This window comes from Salmo salar, chromosome ssa11 (genome assembly GCF_905237065.1).
Source record: "Salmo salar chromosome ssa11, Ssal_v3.1, whole genome shotgun sequence".
NCBI classification, from domain to species: Eukaryota; Metazoa; Chordata; class Actinopteri; order Salmoniformes; family Salmonidae; genus Salmo; species Salmo salar.
In genome coordinates, this window is record NC_059452.1 from 96976210 (window position 1) to 96999709 (window position 23500).

General features: G+C 45.3%; 1 protein-coding gene across 2 annotated transcripts; it reads right to left on the minus strand.

Annotated features, from left to right (window-relative positions):
• Positions 1–445: 445 nt before the first annotated feature.
• LOC106563729 (amyloid-beta A4 precursor protein-binding family B member 3) lies at positions 446–22781 on the minus strand. Of its 2 annotated transcripts, XM_014129555.2 has the most exons (13): positions 20635–22781; positions 10325–10512; positions 10125–10198; positions 8258–8309; positions 5647–5796; positions 5309–5436; positions 4467–4472; positions 2635–2749; positions 2433–2520; positions 2214–2297; positions 1319–1434; positions 951–1130; positions 446–686 (listed from the first exon to the last, which is right to left on the minus strand). In XM_014129555.2, exons 1-13 carry the CDS (start codon positions 20681–20683, stop codon positions 459–461), a joined length of 1458 nt encoding a protein of 485 aa, XP_013985030.1. In that variant the 5' UTR covers positions 20684–22781; the 3' UTR covers positions 446–458. The 2 variants fall into 2 exon arrangements, with proteins under 2 accessions (XP_013985030.1, XP_045546102.1); XM_045690146.1 differs by lacking the exon at positions 4467–4472 and having other exon boundaries at positions 20635–22780.
• Positions 22782–23500: the final 719 nt, after the last annotated feature.

Genomic DNA, 23500 nt, shown 5'->3' on the forward strand with positions numbered 1-23500 from the left:
CTTTACTCAACTCCCTCCCTCCCTCCCCCCTTTGCTCAACCCCTTCACTCTCTCCCTTTACTCAACTCAACTCAACTCCCTCCCTCCCTCCCTAACCCCTTTGCTCAACCCCTTCGCTCCCTCCCTTTACTCAACTCCCTCCCTCCCTAACCCCTTTGCTCAACCCCTTCGTTCCCTCCCTTTACTCAACTCAACTCCCCTTCCTCCCTTCCTCCTCCCTCCCTTCCTCCCTTCCCTCCCTCCCTACCCCCTTTACTCAACTCAACTCCCCTTACTTCCTTCCTTCCCTCCCTTCCTCCCCCCTCCCTTCCTCCCTTCCCTCCCTCCCTACCCCCTTTACTCAACTCAACTCCCCTCCCTCCCTCCCTCCCTCCCTCCCTCCCTCCCTCCCTCCCTCCCTCCCTCCCTCCCTCCCTCTTCCTCCCGTCCTCCCTCCCTCCCCTCCCACCCTCTGGTTGCTATGGTGTGGAAACGGCTGACTGTTTATTTCTGAAAGTCTCAAAAAACGCCAGCATGCCCTTTTTGGTGGTGGAGGAGCCAGCCTTGGGCGGGGACAGTCCTTGGTGACGGGGAGCTGGAAAACTGAAGCCGTCCATGGAGTTGGCCCGCTTCACCTTGGAACCCACCCGCCACATTTTGGACCTGGGTGGTGGAGTCTGGGCTACCAAGCACTTCTGGTACTGGACCTGCAGGGGACACAATGGAGTCATGTTAAGCAGTGACCATAATGTCACTTTTCATGTTGGAAAGATACTGTAAATGAGTCATGACTCCATGACATTCTCTACCATTCTCTGCCAATTCCCTTTAAAATATTAATCATTCAGCAATGATAGCATGTATAAATTCAAGTATTTATCATGCCAGTTTGTCTACAGAAGCCATTTTGTCCATTAGTTCTCCATCACTGTGTTTCATCCTTCAGGGTGACCCCTAACTAAGTGACTCACCATGCACGCAGCCTGCACAGCCTCAGAGATTATCCCTGCGTCTGGCTCACACCAGAAAACATGACACTCAAACCGCTGCGTCCCGCCATCCACTATCACTGCAAAGGTGTGTGTATCATGCCCCACACCCAGAAAGGTCAGCAAACGCACTTGACATTCCCAAAATGGATCATCTCCATCCTGAAAGAGAAATCATAGAGAAGGTAGAGAAAGAAAGACAGAGCGAGAGAGAGAGAGAGAGAGACAGAGAGAAGAGAGAGAGCGAGACAAAGGTAAAAAAATAAGTGAGAGAGAGAAACAACAGGTAGCCAGAGAAATGTAGTAATTTCATTGGTTGGTTTACAGGTTTCCTGATTTCTCCTCCTCACCTCTCCTTTCCAGAGTGACAGGACAGTGTCAGAGATGTGGATGACGATGGGCTCCCAATCATCACTGTCTGAGGTGTTCATGATGCTCTCTATGGCCCGGTTCAGCACCTCCATACCTGCCAGAGGATCCCACATAGAGGACCTTAATACAGCTGCTTCAGCAACAACACAGCCACAGTTGTGGCTCCAAAAGTGAGGTAAAACCATAGATGGGCTTCTAGTGGTATTCTCTGCTCTTTTCTGTTGTGAGAGAACATGCTCAGAGTTTCAAGGACTTTTCCGTTGTACCAAACTTATTTCCTTGCCTAACTTCCAGTGATTGTTAAAATATAGGCTGATCAGCAAAGGTGTGTGATCTCAAATGAGGACAAATGGCTTGTCTTTACTACTAAGAACACCTCAGTGGACCATAATACCCCAGACATAAAGCATCTGGGACCGGCTCTATGTCGGTCAGTCAGCTGGTCCAGCTAACAGCAGGCAGGCAGGGCACCTTGATGGATGCTACCGTTTTGGAGCCTGTAGTGAATACAGCGCCTCGCCGAGGGACTGCCAACTGACACAGTGACCCTGAGCGCTAGCTAACGGGCGCTAGCAGCTAGCTTCACAATCACAACGTGACTCGGCGCATTTGCTGATAATAATGAGACGATGTCCTCTGTCTCTTAAATGATCCAGACCCAATTTCAAACATGCCTGTGAGTCCTGGCTGCTGTCTAATCCTCCATATCTGTTGATGAGACATCACAGATCTTGTGTTCCCCTGTTGAGTCTCAAGGTTGTTATAGGAAGGAGAAGATTGTCTCTCTTCTTTGAGCTAGTTTAATAAATCAATAGATGAAAAATTTGATGGTATTTTTCCAGTTTAATAATAGACTACATTAGAATACAGTACCCATTGCCCTGGAGACGGGCAGGTTTCCGATGTACTGCACCTCAAACTTCTGCACCCTCTGCCTCATTGCATCCAGGAAGTCCACTGCAGTAAAATAATTAGAATAAACAAGTCATATGATTTACCATATTATGGAGTTGATAACTTGTATAAACTGGACATTGCTCCATTGAGAAAACCCCTACAGACTGTAACTGAAGGTCTCTGTGACTACTGTACCTTGGCGTGGCATGTCCTCAGGGGAGATGGTCGCCATGGTGAGGGAGCGGGCCATAGATGGGCTTCTAGTGGTCTTCTCTGCCATGATCTGGACACACACACAGACACAGCATTCACACTGGCTCACTCTAGAATGAACCTAAACTACTACGGTGGACTAAAGGGGTGTTAAACCACTTCCTACGCTTCACTTTGTGGTTACCTTTGAGCACATTTTGTGCAAAGCCGTGGCGATGGTTTTTGCTGGGGCGTTACAGCGAAACACATGGCACTTCAGCATACAGCTGTCTTTGTCACTGGCCACGAAGGCAAAATCTCTGGAAAGGAACAGAACACAACAGCATAGATTAACACAGAGTACAGGCACTATCTATAGGTCTGGATTGTGGAGGGGATAGCTGACTCCCTGCTTCACCTGGTGATCTGGTACTGTATGTATAACAATATAATTCCATTAGTATGACTGAGAATGGAAAGGAATTGAAAGCCATATTGAATACACATCTTCTGCACTAGTCCTACATCACTGCGTTAGCACACTGAACTAAAGCTAACGGTGCACCAGCGAGTATCATCAGTTAGCTTGATCAAGCGCACAATCATCAAACGTCTAAGCAACTGAACACTGAAGACAGACAACACAGACTATTTTTAACATTGATACTATCAGTTACTCTGGCTCATATTTTAGAAGAGATGGGGGAGGGTGACCTCAGGCAGCGTCCCTCAGGAGCTGACAGGACCAGGCAGTGTCAGATATCAGAGGTCTATAAATACCAAGGATCCATATGGACAGACATTGTTCTCAGCACGTTAAGCAACATGGACAGGGAATGTATTGCTCTGTCACCAACTTCTCATATCAGAAAGGGACTAAAGAGTCTTGATCCTGTAATCATATATCAGAGCAAAAGCACCCAACTGACATTCTACTGTAAACTCTCTGACACGTAGTTAGTAAATGAAGAACTGTTCTATGTCCAATGTGCAGTTGCTAAATGGGAAATGGCTCGGTGAGTGTTGCCGAGGTGTAATTCTCTCTATTGTCTCTGTAACATCCTCAGTGGGTTTCCCCACTTAAAACGATCAGGAGCAACAGTGATGTTATGTAGGCCACAGCTCTGGCACACCTGAATGTGCTGATGCCTGGGAAAGGAACTCAAATATTGAGGGAAAACACTGGAGTCAGAGGGAATAACAGATGAGCTTCCCTTTGGCATCAGCGGTGGGTCCACAAACGGTAAGATGTTTGTGTGTGTGTGTGTGTTTGTGTGTGCGTACAATATTCTGTAGTCCATCCACAGTGGAACGGGAGTTGTTTTATGACAATAAGCCATTTCTTTTGTTGGGGTGTAATACAGTAAAGCCAGGTGTAAATGGAGATCATTTGTCACAGTGGCAGATGCGACCTTGCAGCTCGACCCTGGTTGGCACAGCAGAAAGGAAGGAGACTTGGCTAAGGCACGGGGGGAGCTGATCATTTGGACATGACCCAGCAAGCTCTTCTTGTCCATTTATCTTCACAAAGGCCCATCCAACTGTTGTAGAAGAGTCTGTTACATGAATTTACACATTGATGCATCCTCCACTCAGCTCTCAGAGGAATGCAATCATTATGGAGTTTGAGCAGAATTTACCTCAGGAAGATAGTCCATTATGATTCTCACATTATAGCTCAATCATCAGCAGTACTCATTTGGGAATAGGGCAAGACAACAGTCTGAGATAAGGCTGGGTGGGCATTTGTTGTGAGACAAGGACAGAACTGCTTGGTACATACCTGTACACTGCATAAGAAATAACGGTCGATAGAAATGGAGAAAGAAATAGACGTGTTTCTTTGAACGTGCATGAGAAACATGTCAGCAGAAGCATGTTACATTATTGATGAGGCAATAAGACACAGCATGACTACAGAAAGTACGCCGGACATACTGGAGCACTGAGCTTTTTTCTTGAGACCCTGATGCAAGCTGGCAAAGTCACACATGGCATGTCAACAGAAAATTAGTTGACCAAGAAAAGAGTGATTACCTGTCTCTGTTTTCATGAGTGGCATTTAAAAAAGAAAGAAAGTTAATTATTACAACTACCTTAACTAGGAGACAAAACGGTTGTATTGCTTCATAACTATGATCCTCATACAACATAGCCTACTGTCAGTAACAATTGGGAACTGCTGTACTGACTTATTTTCACTAGTTTCAGTCCTTCTGAATCCAGGCTGTATCACATCCGGCCGTGATTGGGAGTCCCATAGGGCGGCGCACAATTGGCCCAGTGTCGTCTGGGTTTGGCCGAGGTAGGCCGTCATTGTAAATATGAGTTTGTTCTTAACTGACTTGCTTAGTTAAATAAAGGTTAAATAAAAAATACAAAAAATAACAAATTCTAATTCTGTACCCTTGTCACGTCTCTTCCTCAGGGCTATTCTATTCTACTCAGCCTAAGTCTGAGATGTAGTACCACTGACACGGCCAACAGGTCAATGCCTGAATTTTCTCCAGCAAGAACAGAGCCAAATATAACTGCCCTCAGATGCACTCAACTCCCAGTGTACTACAATAGACCTGACATGTCTGCTACGCTGAATTACCAACCAAACCCAAGGCTGTATAGCCCATATAAAAACACTCATTTATAAATGATTTACTTTCTTCACTCAATGGAATATTTCCATGTCATCAAGTATATACAATGACAACAACTTTAAACAGTCTTCCCTGACCATCAACCCAAGAGCATTGTGCTTAGTTGGTTCACCATATTATACCGTATTTAAACATGTAACTTCAGGTATCAACACTGACCATAACAAAAAGAGAAGGAGAGAGGACTGGGGAGTATTTCCCAATACGTTTCCCAGGTTGGCCCACCTGCCGTTGTTGCAGCCCACGCCCCACACGCGGATGTCAATGATAGGCTGGCAGTGGAGAAGGCTGCGGTCCACTGGGTCCATCAGGCTGAGGGTATCCTTCTTCAGAACCATCATCATGTCCTGGCCCTGGGAGAGGACAGGGAGAGAGGACAGAGAGGACAGGGAGAGATGAGAGAGAAGACAGGGAGAACAGAGAGGACAGAGAGGTCAAGGAGGACAGGGAGGAAAGAGAAGACAGGGAGGACAGAGAGGACAGAGAGGAAAGGGAGGACAGAGAGGACAGGGAGAGAAGACAGAGAAGACTCTCTCAACCCCGCCTCACGTCGCCTTTCTCACCTCTCCCCAGGCGCCCAGTGTGTCATCGCGGCCCTCTGCCTTGCTGCTGGACAGCTGCTGGATGCAGTTATTGACAGCCAGACTGCTCTTCCCCGGGATCAGCTCCTCCTCTGGAATCTCCACCCAGCCCAGGGAGCGCACAGCAAAACACTGACCAACACAACCACACCACACCAACACAACCACATCACACCATGCCAACACAACCACACCATGCCAGCACAACCACACCACACCATGTCCATGCCAACACAACCACATAACACCATGCCATCACAACCACACCACACCATGCCAACACAACCACATCACACCATGCCATCACAACCACACCACACCATGCCAACACAACCACATCACACCATGCCAACACAACCACACCATGCCAGCACAACCACACCACCATGTCCATGCCAACACAACCACATAACACCATGCCAACACAACCACACCACACCATGCCAACACAACCACATCACACCATGCCAACACAACCACACCATGCCAGCACAACCACACCACACCATGCCAACACAACCACACCAACACAACCACACCACACCATGCCAACACAACCACACCATGTCCATGCCAACACAACCACACCACACCATGCCAACACAACCACACCACACCAACACAACCACACCACACCATGCCAACACAACCACACCACACCAACACAACCACACCATGCCAACACAACCACACCATGTCCATGCCAACACAACCACACCATGCCAACACAACCACACCACACCATTCCAACACAACCACACCATGCCGACACAACCACACCACACCAACACACCACGCCAATACAACCACACCACACCATGCCAACACAACCACACCATGCCGACACAACCACACCACACCATGCCAACACAACCACACCATGCCAACACAACCACACCATGCCGACACAACCACACCATGCCGACACAACCACACCACACCAACACACCACGCCAATACAACCACACCACACCATGCCAACACAACCACACCACACCATGCCAACACAACCACACCATGCCAACACAACCACACCATGTCCATGCCCACACAACCACACCATGTCCATGCCAACACAACCACACCACACCATGCCAGCACAACCACACCATGCCAACACAACCACACCATGCCGACACAACCACACCATGCCGACACAACCACACCACACCAACACACCACGCCAATACAACCACACCACACCATGCCAACACAACCACACCACACCATGCCAACACAACCACACCATGTCCATGCCCACACAACCACACCATGTCCATGCCAACACAACCACAACACACCATGCCAACACAACCACACCACACCATGCCAGCACAAGCACACCACACCAACAGAACCACACCATGCCAACACAACCACACCATATGAACAGAACCACACCATACCATGCCAACAGACCCAGGAGGGAGAGGAGTGGAGGGTAGAGGTGGGGAGGAGGCAGAGATAAGGGAATAAGCAGAGACTATTCAAACTAGATAATAATGTACAGTGTGTCCAGTATCTACAGTATATCAACATGATTCAGACTAGATAATAATGTACAGTGTGTCCAGTATCTACAGTATATCAACATGATTCAGACTAGATAATAATGTACAGTGTGTCCAGTATCTACAGTATATCAACATGATTCAGACTAGATAATAATGTACAGTGTGTCCAGTATCTACAGTATATCAACATGATTCAGACTAGATAATAATGTACAGTGTGTCCAGTATCTACAGTATATCAACATGATGCCTCTATATAATGTATATACTGTATCTACAGTATATCAACATGATGCCTCTATATAATGTATTTACTGTATCTACAGTATATCAACATGATGCCTCTATATAATGTATTTACTGTATCTACAGTATATCAACATGATGCCTCCATATAATGTATTTACTGTATCTACAGTATATCAACATGATGCCTCCATATAATGTATTTACTGTATCTACAGTATATCAACATGATGCCTCCATATAATGTATATACTGCATCTACAGTATATCAACATGATGCCTCCATATAATGTATTTACTGCATCTACAGTATATCAACATGATGCCTCCATATAATGTATTTACTGTATCTACAGTATATCAACATGATGCCTCCATATAATGTATATACTGCATCTACAGTCCATCAATACTGCTCCTGCCTGACTCTCAAAGAGATGACTCTCAAATCTTTTTAGCGGACATGGTATATGAATTCCTCTAAGAGCTGCCTAGCCTGAACAACAACAAAAATATATTGATCAACGCTAACATTATAAATGTGATCCCTTTTAACCCTTGAATAATAAATTATAGAAAATAGTGTTAAGAGTTAAAAATCTGCTAAAATCGATTAGTATTCTCTGGAGGAGCACAGAAGTGTTTACCCCCCCGAAAATAGTCTTAGGTATGGATGTTATTTGTCAGAACATGCTGTTTTGGTGAGTGCATAAGAAGAGGGATTTGGACCATAGAAATGTAATCTATAGAACAGGCTTGTCTCAAATGTGAAGGCCCGTTCTAAGGATTCTACTGTATTTCTATGGTTTGGACAACATCAAAGCCCACTCTACCTTGGAGTCAGGATCCATGTTGGTGCAGAAATAATCGTCCTGCCAGGAGACCCTGTGGGAGATTAGCAGAACAGTCAAATGACATGAAGGATTACCACCACCACAGCACAAATTACGCTGTTGCCTTTTCTGCATCCCTCCCTGCTGCCCTGTAAGATGCTGTTTGGTATGGCGTATTATACGATGTTATAATCTAGTTCTTTGTTCATCTGTTTGTTTGTGTTTGAAAGTAAAGCCCTTCCTTTCTGTTTGATGCTGCCTGCCTGTCTGCTCTTGATGGGGAAACAGCTGTTGAGTGGGTCATGGATGATCAAAAATAAACAGAGCTGTTCTGATGCCCTCACGCTGGCTGACTCAGAGGTGGAGTTGTTAGACATTTACCTCCCTGATACAGCTGACAGGAGACAATCCCAAGAGGCTGCTATTCCTGCAACCAGGGGCCACAAGACTCTCCCTCTCTTTCCATTAAACTCTTTGGTGAAGCAGAGCAGGATAAGATAGTGTCCATTATTAGACCTATGCATTTCTTGATGCTACGCTCAGTGAACTGAGTTTCACCATTCTCCACAATCTCTGTCCATACAGAACATTAAGCTCCCCTGTGTCAAATGCATCCTGATTCAACACAACCACTGCAGAAGGGACTGTGTTTATTGGTTGGCTCATTAACCTCTACATGTCACACAGGAAACAGGGCCCCTCAAGGGGCTGCTAAAATAAAATAACTCCAGATAATTCAATTGTTAACTGCTTTTACCCTTAATGGTAAAGGCAAGGTAGCTATACATAATATTAAAGAACCTATGAACAACCATCAAGGTGATCTAAGATGCATTTGACCTAACAGGTTTGACCTTGCTGTGTAGACGGGTTGGTTGTTTAGCAACAAAAACGAGGCGTGCGCAACTATAAGACAAAACAGACGGAGTTAGCTTAGAATGTTGACAACGTGTAAACTAGATTTAGTCTACAATGTTTATTGAAAACATAAATACATTTGCACAATGAGCACTTGTTGTCTCTCAAGTACACCGTTACAGCTAACGTTAGCTAGCAAATTTTAGCCATATTAGCATAGACATGACATCAGTCAAAACACCTCAAATCATGGTATCAATAAAAATATACAAGCTGAAACGAGCCACCTACGATTCCCCACAAGGCTGCTCCTTTCATTGTCGCTAGCGATATGACCATTCAGAATCATAACAAAGCACGGCTTCCGGCCACATCGATGCGCATGCAGCATTTGTGATCTTGTCAGCCAACCCGTCTACGCTAAAGAAACCTAAGAACACAGACGTGCCACAGATGGTTAAGACTCATCCTCAGGAACTACATCAAACAGTATTTTCCCTAATCGCTTGTATGTATTCAGATCATGGTACAATGGCTGAACTGTAATAATGATATGATGTAGTGTGGTGCTGAACTAGGGCCTAAATCTCCTGACTTTATCAGCCTGGGGACAAATATGGCAGGCCTCTAATCAGAACACAGAGAATGGAATAGTGGGGGAAGTATTCCAGGAGGCATAGCGATATGTGATCTGCCACATTTCCAGGCCAGTGAAGCCATCATGAGCCATGGAGCTATCGAACAGATTAAGAGAGAGAGAGAGAGAGAATACATCCAACACACTAACCCTCTCGTTTGATTACATCATCAACACATTCACCTTGTAGAATAACCTTCATCACACAACTGAAATGTAGTCAACCCAGTCACCTTGTAGAATAACCTTCATCACACAACTGAAATGTACTCATTACTCCACTGTGGATAGCATAACCCAGTAACAAGGCTACAGGGCTTGCGCAGGTGAATGAGTGTTGGTTTGGGTCTGCAGAGGATTTTGAAAGACTACCTGTCATTTATGGAGGCCAATGGGCTCTCTGTCAGCCTTGCCCTTGATTCACGTCTGCCCCCAGCCTCCAGGCTCTGGAAAAGAGGACAAGAGACATTACTGGAGGTGTGATCCTTCCTCTCTGATGGCACCACATTCAGAATAAAGGACACAAAGTCAAACGGTGAGACTGAACTTTATTTAGAAGTTCAAGCCCTAACCTTGATGTCCGTGGCAGTGATGCCATTGATGGAGTTCTGGTCCTCCTCAGTGCTGTAGGATGGGTGCTGCCATTGGGTGGCGCCAGTGGCCACGTGCCAGTAATAGGTGCCGGTGCTGTCCCGGATGGTGCGCCACCCTGACGGTAGGTCAGAGTCCAAATCAAGGCTTGGGTCGTTCCAGATGTTGTCTGAAGAACACAGAACAGTAAGTCATCTTAACGAAGAAATACTCATGACCAATATTACAGTGCATTTTGGTGTCAAAATGTAACAGTAGTGTCAGGTCAATATTTCATTATGTTCATTATGGTCGGCTGGCTCTAGCATAAATAACATAGCTCTTTGAGGTCCATCGTACACAGGGGGCTGCATCCCATCGGCATCTAGCATTAGCCTCACCCAATCTAAAGCCTATGTAAGCCCCATGGCTGGCCTTGCTCTCACGGCCCTGCTACACGTGACCGGCAGAGGAGAGCACAGAAGGGTGTGTGAGATCCTCTGGCCACATGATAAATCTACCAATTACCAGAGTAGAATTCAGAACAGTCCCTCTGCATCACACAGGGCTGGCTGGCAAAACTAGTGTCTGAGGCTCGGCTCCTTTGTTTTCCCCTAACACTGAATATGCGATGGGACAGATTTGTGTTTGGAAGGGCAAATTAATTTGTAAATCAGGAGATCAATTATTTAAAATGTACAGAGAGGAGTAGAGACATAAAGACTAAATTAAAAGACGTGATGGGAGAGAAAAAGATATGTTCAGCAGTCGATGAGTGATTTCTTTGGAAACTTCAATATAGTTTGGACTAATTCTGCCATTAACTCAATGTGCTTAGCTCGAAGGAGAGCTGGGTGAATGGAGTGGTGAACAACAAAAAAAAAGAGAGAGAACGCGAGAAGTGGGTCAGAAGTGACATGAGGTCTGCATCCTAAAGGAACACTATTCCATATGTAGTACACTACTTTTGACCAGGAACTACATAGGGAATAGGGTGTCATTTGGGACAGGGTTGCCTGGGCACGGGTGTTTCTCTCTCAGCAGCATGCCACAGTTTTCTCGCTGTTATCACAGAACGAGAGAGAAAGAGGGGCTAAACCAAATAGGTGCTAAATCAAATAGAAGCTAAATCAAATAGAGGCTAAATCAAATAGGTGCTTAATCAAATAGGTGCTAAATCAAATAGAAGCTAAATCAAATAGAGGCTAAATCAAATAGGTGCTAAATCAAAGAGAGGCTAAATCAAATAGGTGCTAAATCAAAGAGAGGCTAAATCAAAGAGAGGCTAAATCAATCATGCAAAAACCATTTATGCCAGTTTTTCTTCAAGTCTGGTCTGTCATTTATTGCTAATTTTACATGATTTCATGCCTTGTACATCTCATCCCCATTCATCTCACTGTTTAACCCTGGTCACCCTTGTGTCTGAATGAAAAACAACACCACCCATCCCTTGGATAGACAGCAAGAGAAGATTAGACCCAGGAACAGATCAGCTGAACCCTGTTTCAGGGAGAGAAAATCAATGAGACAACAGTGTTAGAGAAAGATGGGAGGCAGAACTCTCCAGGCTTTATAAGGGGGTTTATAGGCAGGCAGGTAGGCAGGCGGGCCTCCTGGGCATGGGGCTAAGGACCGGACCAGCCTCTGGGTGACACCACTATTCAGCACATTTCACCGGCTGATTGATGGGTCAGTCAGTGCAGCATCTCCGGGAGATGTTGAAGCTGTGTGCATAATTATATTTCATCGCAGCCCTGAGAACATGGCCACTAGAGGAGACAATTTGGCACAGAATTCTCCCACCTTAGCCTGCCTTCTCCCACAGAGTTCTCCCACCTTAGCCTGCCTTCTCCCACAGAGTTCTCCCACCTTAGCCTGCCTTCTCCCACATAGTTCTCCCATCTGAGCCTGCCTTCTCCCACAGAGTTCTCCCATCTGAGCCTGCCTTCTCCCACAGAATTCTCCCACCTTAGCCTGCCTTCTCCCACAGAGTTCTCCCATCTGAGCCTGCCTTCTCCCACAGAGTTCTCCTAATGTAGCCTGCCTTCTCCCACATAGTTCTCCCATCTGAGCCTGCCTTCTCCCACAGAGTTCTCCAATTTTAGCCTGCCTTCTCCCACAGAGTTCTCCTAATGTAGCCTGCCTTCTCCCACATAGTTCTCCCATCTAAGCCTGCCTTCTCCCACAGAGTTCTCCCATCTTAGTCTGCCTTCTCCCACAGAGTTCTCCCATCTTAGTCTCCCTTCTCCCACAGAATTCTCCCATCTTAGCCTGCCTTCTCCGACAGAGTTTTATTAATGTAGTCTGCCTTCTCCCAGAGTTCTCCCATCTTAGCCTGCCTTCTCCCACAGAGTTCTCCTAATGTAGCCTGCCTTCTCCCACAGAATTCTCCCATCTTAGTCAGTCTTCTCCCACAGAGTTCTCCCATCTTAGCCTGCCTTCTCCCATGTTATTACCAATGAGTCATACAGGGAGGGATTCTAAGAACTAGCATCAGTGAGACATAGTAGTGCATGACAGTTCTAAAGGAATGGATATTTTCTGCTTTAAAATATAATTGTACATTACAATCCAGTAGGTTTACTATGTACCAAGTATACTTGTCACCAACCATTACTGTATATCACAATGGCTGAGGCTATATATAGCCTTTCCTCCCAATTCTGCTCCTTGAGATCAGAACAATGGCTCTGTGTGATGTAGCCTAGTCCTAATCCTGAGTCTGTGTGATGTAGAGCCTAGTCCCAATCCTGAGTCTGTGTGATGTAGCCTAGTCCTAATCCTGAGTCTGTGTGATGTAGCCTAGTCCTAATCCTGAGTCTGTGTGATGTAGCCTAGTCCTAATCCTGAGTCTGTGTAATGTAGCCTAGTCCTAATCCTGAGTCTGTGTGATGTCGCCTAGTCCTAATCCTGAGTCTGTGTGATGTAGAGTTTAGTCCTAATCCTGAGTCTGTGTGATGTAGCCTAGTCCTAATCCTGAGTCTGTGTGATGTAGAGCCTAGTCCTAATCCTGAGTCTGTGTGATGTAGAGCCTAGTCCTAATCCTGAGTCTGTGTGATGTAGAACCTAGTCCTAATCCTGAGTCTGTGTGATCTAGAACCTAGTCCTAATCCTGAGTCTGTGTGATGTAGAACCGGGTCCTAATCCTGAGTCTGTGTGATGTAGAACCTAGTCCTAATCCTGAGTCTGTGTGATGTAGCCTAGTCCTAATCCTGAATCTGTGTGATGTAGCCTAGTCCTAATCCTGAGTCTGTGTGATGTAGCCTAGTCCTAATCCTGAGTCTGTGTGGTGTAGCCTAGTCCTAATCCTGAGTCTGTGTGATGTAGCTTAGTCCTAATCCTGAGTCTGTGTGATGTAGCTTAGTCCTCATCCTGAGTCTGTGTGATGTAGCCTAGTCCTAATCCTGAGTCTGTATGATGTAGCCTAGTCCTAATCCTGAGTCTGTGTGATATAGAGCCTAGTCCTAATCCTGAGTCTGTATGATGTAGCCTAGTCCTAATCATGAGTGTGTGATGTAGCCTAGTCCTAATCCTGAGTCTGTGTGATGTAGAGCCTAGTCCTAATCCTGAGTCTGTGTGATGTAGCCTAGCCCTAATCCTGAGTCTGTATGATGTAGCCTAGTCCTAATCATGACTGTGTGATGTAGCCTAGTCCTAATCCTGAGTCTGTGTGATGTAGCCTAGTCCTAATCCCTGATGCACAGGTGGGAGACAGGTTCTTACTGCTACGCTGGGTTCTTACAGCTACGCTGGGTGCTACGCTGAGTGCTACGCTGAGTTCTTACTGCTACGCTGAGTTCTTACTGCTACGCTGAGTTCTTACTGCTACGCTGGGTTCTTACTGCTACGCTGAGTTCTTACTGCTACGCTGAGTTCTTACTGCTACGCTGAGTTCTTACTGCTACGCTGGGTTCTTACTGCTACGCTGGGTTCTTACTGCTACGCTGGGTTCTTACTGCTACGCTGGGTTCTTACTGCTACGCTGGGTTCTTACTGCTAAAATGAGCACTTACTGCTACGCTGGGTTCTTACTGCTACGCTGGGTTCTTACTGCTACGCTGGGTTCTTACTGCTAAAATGAGCACTTACTGCTACGCTGGGTTCTTACTGCTACGCTGGGTTCTTACTGCTACGCTGGGTTCTTACTGCTACGCTGGGTTCTTACTGCTACGCTGCTTACTGCTAAACTGATCTCTTACTGCTACGCTGGGTTCTTACTGCTACGCTGGGTTCTTACTGCTACGCTGGGTTCTTACTGCTAAAATGAGCACTTACTGCTACGCTGGGTTCTTACTGCTACGCTGGGTTCTTACTGCTACGCTGGGTTCTTACTGCTACGCTGGGTTCTTACTGCTACGCTGGGTTCTTACTGCTACGCTGGATTCTTACTGCTACGCTGAGTTCCTACTGATACACTGCTTACTGCTAAACTGATCTCTTACTGCTACGCTGAGTTCCTACTGATACACTGCTTACTGCTAAACTGATCTCTTACTGCTGCGCTGAGTTCCTACTGATACGCTGCTTACTGCTACGCTGGATTCTTACTGCTACGCTGAATTTGTAACTTATGCCAAGGTATTTGGTATTATATAACCTGACACCAGGGCTGATGATGGATAATCCTCATATTACAATACCTCAATCCAAAACAGTGAATCACCATCAACTGTCCTCATTCACCAAGATAGTGGCACCAATCCTCTCCTAGATAGCATCATCATACCTCTCTGACTGACTTCTGTACAGAGTGAGTGTCCAGCTTTTCTGTTCTTTATGGGAGACTATGAGAGACTGTTCCAATGGCTCCATCTCTATGGGAGACTATGAGAGACTGTTCCACTGGCTCCATCTCTATGGGAGACTATGAGAGACTGTTCCACTGGCTCCATCTCTATGGGAGACTATGAGAGACTGTTCCAATGGCTCCATCTCTATGGGAGACTATGAGAGACTCTATCCCAATGGCTCCATCTCTATGGGAGACTATGAGAGACTGTTCCACTGGCTCCATCTCTATGGGAGACTATGAGAGACTGTTCCACTGGCTCCATCTCTATGGGAGACTATGAGAGACTGTTCCACTGGCTCCATCTCTATGGGAGACTATGAGAGACTGTTCCAATGGCTCCATCTCTATGGGAGACTATGAGAGACTGTTCCACTGGCTCCATCTCTATGGGAGACTATGAGAGACTGTTCCACTGGCTCCATCTCTATGGGAGACTATGAGAGACTGTTCCACTGGCTCCATCTCTATGGGAGACTATGAGAGACTGTTCCACTGGCTCCATCTCTATGGGAGACTATGAGAGACTGTTCCACTGGCTCCATCTCTATGGGAGACTATGAGAGACTGTTCCACTGGCTCCATCTCTATGGGAGACTATGAGAGACTCTATCCCAATGACTCCATCTCTATGGGAGACTATGAGAGACTGTTCCACTGGCTCCATCTCTATGGGAGACTATGAGAGACTGTTCCAATGGCTCCATCTCTATGGGAGACTATGAGAGACTGTTCCACTGGCTCCATCTCTATGGGAGACTATGAGAGACTCTATTCCAATGAATCCATCTCTATGGGAGACTATGAGACTGTTCCACTGGCTCCATCTCTATGGGAGACTATGAGAGACTGTTCCAATGGCTCCATCTCTATGGGAGATTATGAGAGACTCTATTCCAATGAATCCATCTCTATGGGAGACTCTGTTCCAAAGGCTAAGAAACAGCTTCTATCTCCAGGCCATCAGACTGTTAAACAGTCACCACCAGCCGGCTTCCACCCAGTACCCTGTTCTCAACCAGTCTCCACTGTAAAATTATTTCCAATAACAGATTCAATGTGCTGTGCATTTAATTCCCATGGTAAGTGAGTAGTATTTATTAAATCTTTTTTCGATGTTGACACAGTACACAAAATTGCCCTTGTTTACTGTTTGCATGGATCTGTAATGGCTTTCCTTACTCAGAGGACTTTCTATTGAATAGTGGAGTCCATGAAGTCCATGAAGTATTGGTGTATTCTCTCAACACTAATGATACAGGAGAGTAATACTTGGCCATTTCAGTTGGCCATTTCAAATGGTGATCTCTAAAGTAATGCCCTTATCATGCTATTTTCACCTAGTTTATAATCTTCTCTATATATCATGGCTTTTGTTCTACCGAAATATTGAATTAAGCCTCCATTACGTCCTCCCATTGTAGAACTGAGGCCTCTGTCCTGAAAGGTGATAGGGTGGTTAATGTTCCAATCACACAGAAGGAAAGCTACACTTGCATTTCTTCCTCTAGTGTTGGGAGTAGAGAGCAGAATGCACACTGGGGAAAGTGTGAACTTTCGGGAGACGAAGGGAGGGAGAGAGAGAGAGAGAGAGAGAGAGAGAGAGAGAGAGAGAGAGAGAGAGAGAGAGGGAGACAGAGACGGAGACAGAGAGGGACAGAGACAGAGAGATGATGTTAGTGAATTATTGATGAATCCCAGAGAGTGAGTCTGCAATGCGTGATCAGTTCCTATAGCAACTACTTCTCTAAATCAGCTAATCAAATAAGCTAAACGGGGTAGAGAGATTTCACGTGATATTGTTGTGTGAGCTGTACATGTACATTAGATTGATGCATGAGGATGAATGTGACTGATATTCCCGGTACCGGCAGAAACTAGCTAGTCCTCTATGCGCCGTCAACCATAGCTTAGTCAGCATTGCCTTTCCTACTGTGCAGTAATGGATGCCAGCCTGCACTTGAGAAGTGTTCCCAGGTATCTTGCTTCATCAATTTTGGCAGGCTTTATTTACTGGTGGACCTCGTTGAAATACCTCAGGTCTCCTTTGAGACTAGTGGATGTAAGGATGCAGTGACTTCATGGAGGAGTACAGTATGGTCCTCACCCCCTTGGCATTGTCACTGATGACACCAGTCACCAAAATAAATCCTGGCCTATCTAATCTAGATGCAGATACACACTGGAGTCACTCAACACACGTTTGGACTGAGCCTGTTACCAAATAACTCCCAAATGGCCAATGAAGACTGAGCTCCCCACAAGGCTGTAAACAGCTGTAATTAAGCAGTGATTGCAGACGGGTAGCTCTCATCTTCCTCTCTGCCCTGAACTACCCCTTACACAACCGAATGGGGAATGATGGACTGGGACAGCTTAACAAATGGAACATTGAGGGGTAATGGGATTTACAAACGAGAGCAGTGGAGGCTAGTGAGGGGAGGACGGCTCATAATAATGGATGAAATGGAGTCAATGGAGTGGTATCAAACACATGAAAACCACATCTCTGATGTGTTTGATACCACTCCATTGACTCCATTTCATCCATTATTATGAGCCGTCCTCCCCTCAGCAGCCTCCACTGAGAGCGATGCTTAAAATTAGATCAAAATAACAGAATATGTTTATACTGTAACAATGTAAGAAAACACCCTGCTGTAGACTAGAGACAAGAAATTGCATTATGCAAAGAAAGAATTAAGGGGAGACTATAAATAACAGCAATATGATCAACTGCAGAGAGAGAGAGAGAGAGAGAGAGAGAGAGAGGTACATCTGGAGGAGAGAGAGAGAGTGAGAGGTACATCTGGAGGAGAGAAAGAAAGTGAGAGGTACATCTGGAGGAGAGCGAGAGAGTGAGAGGTACATCTGGAGGAGAGAGAGAGAGAGAGGTACATCTGGAGGAGAGCGAGAGAGAGAGGTAACATCTGGAGGAGAGAAAGAGAGTGAGAGGTACATCTGGAGGAGAGAAAGAGAGTGAGAGGTACATCTGGAGGAGAGCGAGAGAGAGAGGTACATCTGGAGGAGAGAAAGAGAGTGAGAGCTACATCTGGAGGAGAGCGAGAGAGTGAGAGGTACATCTGGAGGAGAGCGAGAGAGTGAGAGGTACATCTGGAGGAGAGAGAGAGAGAGAGGTAACATCTGGAGGAGAGAGAGAGAGTGAGAGGTACATCTGGAGGAGAGAGAGAGAGTGAGAGGTACATCTGGAGGAGAGAGAGAGAGAGAGGTACATCTGGAGGAGAGAGAGAGTGAGAGGTACATCTGGAGGAGAGAGAGAGAGAGAGAGAGAGAGAGAGAGAGAGAGAGGTACATCTGGAGGAGAGAGAGAGTGAGAGGTACATCTGGAGGAGAGAGAGAGTGAGAGGTACATCTGGAGGAGAGAGAGAGAGAGGTACATCTGGAGGAGAAATCGAGAGAGGTACATCTGGAGGAGAGAGAGAGAGAGAGAGAGAGAGAGAGAGAGAGAGAGAGAGAGGTACATCTGGAGGAGAGAGAGAGAGAGAGGTACATCTGGAGGAGAGAGAGAGAGAGAGAGAGAGGTACATCTGGAGAGAGAGAGAGAGAGAGAGAGAGAGAGCAGCGAGAGAGAGAGAGAGAGAAAGAGGTACATCTGGAGGAGAGAGAGAGATAGAGAGTAATCCCAGCTGTGCTTCTGTGCAAGGTCAGAGCTAGGCTCTATCTGCCAGAGGGATTATGGGCCAGACTGAATCACAACATCAATCTGAGATTCAGCACTGAATCAGGGACCAACCCAACCCATACGTGGCATGACAATGAAAGTCACATGAAGTTGGTTAAAGCACAAACTGTACAGATATGGGACCAGTTTTATGTTCCACAGGGTTCTATCATTACTCTATTCCACACCCGAACCCCTTCCAACACACAGTCACACACACACCCAAACTCTCCATCATATAAAGGGTTTTTCCTTAACTCGGCAATATACCAAGTTTTTACATTGGATTTACCAGTTAAATAATCCATCACCAAAACCCTTGCTTACACAGAACAATAGCAGGACGATGTGTATACTACACTAACATTAGGCTACTATTGCAGAGACTATTTTCTAACAAACTGTACTAGTATTGACACAGCGTGATCCTGTTTATCGTGCCCAGCATAAGTATGATGCCTTCTCGCTCTCTCCCCACTCTCCCTCTCTCCCTCCTCCTCTTTCAAAGAGAGTTATTTTGGGAGCAATGACATACTCAGTTAAGACAGATGCTTTATTTGAGGAACCGGTGGTGTTTTTTCTTATGAATGAGGGAAAAGTTAATAACAAAAAAGGTTTAACAACAGAGGGACAAGCCTTCTATAGCCTACTAAGAGGATATTAACAATGCTGTTGCTCACCAATATGTTTTGGATTTGACATTTAATTCATCATTACTACAATAACATACCGTAGAATAAATCATTAAATGTAATATCAATGTTTTAGTCATCAAACTGATTATTGACTCTCCATTGACTCCACTCTCCTTTGTGCTTACAACAAAACACTGTGCTAACTGGCTACTGTCCGATCCAATACTCCCAATAATATACTAGCTGACAGCCGCTCCTTACACCAGGAGGGCAACAGTTACCAAGACAACACAAAGTCACATGGCAACCCACACAGTCACCCAGGTGAACAACACAGCCTGTCCTCTATAAATAGCATCTCTGCGCTGGTATTTGTTTACTGTGTGTGGGGAGGGTGAGGGACACTAAGTCGGACAGAAAATGAGACTAAACTCACCTAAACAATCTTCCAAACACATTTCAAAATCATGGCATGATATATTTTAATACCACAAAATCCAAGAATTACATGAAGATCAGCGGCAAACATACGGATGCACAGAATTTTAAGCAGCCATCCTGTGAATCCATGTAGGTAGGCCCTCAAGGACCACGTTGCAGACTGGACTCACTAGACAGACGTTTGGTATTGCAAGGGAAAACTGTGAATTGTCGAGAGAGAGAGAGAGAAAGAAAGAGAGAGGGACTTATGATCCAATGCTTTGAGCAAGACCAGCTAGTAACACTGTGATATATGAAACTTCTCAGAAGCAACATACATCCCTGATACATGATGCATCGCTGCTAGTGAAATGCCCACCATCATCATTATTATCTTTAATACAAAGCTAAATACAAAACATTCATAGATCCACATGTTCTTTGTCTAACAGAGGCACTATAGTTCACTACCTGACCTCTCAACAAACCCACAATCATCTAACTCAGTCTTCATAAACATTGTATTTCCATGATCACTCTTCATAGTTAAACTGTACATGTATCGCCAAGAATCACTCTTCAGTGTTTGTGGGACAGAATGCCTGGCTGGCTTTAATCAGCTCACACCTACAGACCAACACTAACTCACTCCTCCTCTTCTCCTCCACTTCCTCGGAGGAACGAGGGATAAGAGAAAAAAGTCGGGAGGAGCCCAGGACGGTGTGTGTGTGTGTGTGTGTGTGTGTGTGTGAGTGTGTGTGTGTGTGGGTGTAGCCTACTCACCGTCATAATTGACTATGATGATGGCGAGCATGTAATCCTTCCCCAGCATGGTGAGAGTTGTTCCTTCCGTCCTGGCCCCCGGGTTAGCGGCAACACATTCCAAGCAGCCAGGGACACACTCGCATGCCAAGAGGATTAAAATCTTCACTCCACTCTCTATCTCCGTCTGTGTCACTCTCTCCTCTCTCTTCCTCTCTGTGCAAGCCCTGGCCAGCACTCTGAGTAAAAGCTATGAAAATATAATCCCTTCTCCCTCTCTGTCTTGAAGTTCTCCCTCTCTGTCTTGAAGAGGTTTCTCCCTCTTTGTCTTGAAGAGGTTTATCTCTGTCTTGAAGATCTCCCTCTCTGTATTGATAAACTCTCTCTTTCTCTCTGTATTGATGATCTCTCAATGTCTTGATGATCTCTCTCTGTCTTGAAAATATCCCTCTCTGTTTTGATGATATCTCTCTCTTTCTTTATGATCTCTCTCTGCATTGATCTCTCTCCATCGATGATCTCTCTCTGTAATGATGAACTCTCTCTCTGTCTTGATGATCTTTCTCTCTGTCTTGATGATCTCTCTCTCTCTCTCTCTCTCTCTCTCTCTCTCTAGCCTGCCTCTCTATCTCTTTATCTGTGCTGGAGGGATGCTGTTTGTTATACTGCTGCCGCCTATCGTTTCTCTCTCTCTCTCTCTCTCTCTCTCTCTCTCTCTTTCTGTATTGTGCTCAGTGGTGCCTGCAGCTTCTGCCATTCCCCCTCCTCTTTCCCCCCCACCCCTTACCTCTCTCACACACACTCTAGCTTTTTCTCTCTCTCTCCCTCCCTCTCTGATTCTCCCCTGGCTCTGCTCTCTCTCTCTCTCTCTCTCTCTCTCTGTGCCTTAAGGACGGCTGGCAAGGAGGCAGAGAAAAGGTACTTTAGGGACAAGGGTTAAGTGCACACCAGCAAACAGACACAATATCCTACTTTTCGAGAATATAGAATAAATACATTACTACAGGAATATGGAGGCCAATAAAAGGGCAATAATACAGAAACCAAAACAAACACACTTTCTCAAACAGTTAATGCGATTGGTGTAGCCTATATCAAGTGTCTGTGTAGCGAAGGAGCTGTAATAGGATTTAATTCAATTTGAGATGGGATACACACACCTCTCTGTGTAAATGGGATGTCTCAGGAAGATTAGTCACATAAATCTATCCCACACAAAGAACCCGCATCTGTCATGGTCTACTGTTTAAAAAAAAATATTTGGGAGGGCAACATTAAGAGCACTTTTTTATAGGAATGCCAGCAACATTTACATTTTACAGAATACAGGAATAGCTACTGTAAATCTTCATTTTCCTAATGGGTGCCTCTCTATGTTAAGGTGTTCTACAAGCAGCATCCCTTAAAGGGAATTACTGCAGCTTTTCTAAAACCGTCTCATTTCCCGAGATGCAATGTTTTAGTGTAATTAAACTGATGGCCATCAATCTGATCCTTATCCCAGTCTCCACAAATCAACTGAGCAAAAATTGTAGGTTGGCTCGGCAGGGCAATGTATGGCAGAGAGATTGTATGTCATTCTATGGGTAGTACAATTTGATGAATGGATGAATTATCAACAACAACAAAAATACTCCCTAGCTGCATATAGCCAACTAAATTGTACTGAGCATGCTTATACGGAAAGTGAAAAAAATTTGACTACCATTGGCTACACATGGTCTACAGTTCCATCCTACATTATTTCTATGGTCCACCTTAATCAGCATCCATGTCTTGAAGGCTCACACTGCCCGTCATCGTCCAGTCTGCTTGCGTCATCCTTTTCTCACCTCCACTTGGGTTGCCGTGGCAACCACCTCCCAGCTCGCGTGTAGCATGCACCCCTTGATGGCACATGAAGAGAGAGCGCGTGCTGCGCGATCGTTCTATGCAGACGATACAAAGTTTGCCTGACGACAAAACTGAATTCTTCCTCTGCTCTATGTTCTCTCAGAGACACTTTTGAGGAGATGGGAAACTCCATTGTGAACGTTGCCCATGCGTCGTCAATGGGTAGCGCGGTGCATTCTGGACGATTCTGAGACAGGGAGCGCACTCCTTCAGTTAGAGTCTATTGGGCGCTAGCTCAAAAACCCAACATTAGCATGAATAGAGCACCACAGTATGAGTCATAATACCCATAAAACCTAGCGGTCAAACAGGAAAATGGTTCCAATAATTTTCCCACCATTCATTTTCCCCATAGGGGATTTTAGAAACACTTAAAATAAGGGCTGTATTTCATGTAAACTTACCCTGGCGTGACATTTTGATAACCTTCTAAATCTCTTTAGGACAAGGTAACTTTTATCCTTAAATTTGCCTCTATTGGCCCCCAGCAAATGAATTGCTAATTAGCTGCTAATGTGGCTATCATAAATAACTACAAATGATCTGGACAAGACTGCCAAATTGAGGCAAAGGTAATAATCACTTGATTAAGTGGGCGGCAGGTAGCCTAGTGGTTAGAGTGTTGGGCCAGTTGCTGGATCGAATCCCGAAGCTGACAAGGTAAAAATCTGTTGTTCTGCCCCTAAACAAGGCAGTAGGCTGTTGTTGTAAATATGAATGTGTTCTTCACAGGCTTGCCTAGTTAAAAAAACAATCTAACGTTAGATAAATTAACACAATACCGGTTAACAAAGGCATCAGCTTGTGGTGACATGCAGGAGCTTATGAGACTTGTAGTTTTGCATGTCTACTTATCATTTTCGAATCAGACAAATATATTGATAAAAGTCACCTTGTCCAAGAGAGATTTGCATGATTATCAAAACGTAATTGCACAAACTAATTACACGAAACACAGACCTTATTTTAAGTGTTTCTAAAATCCCCTATGGGA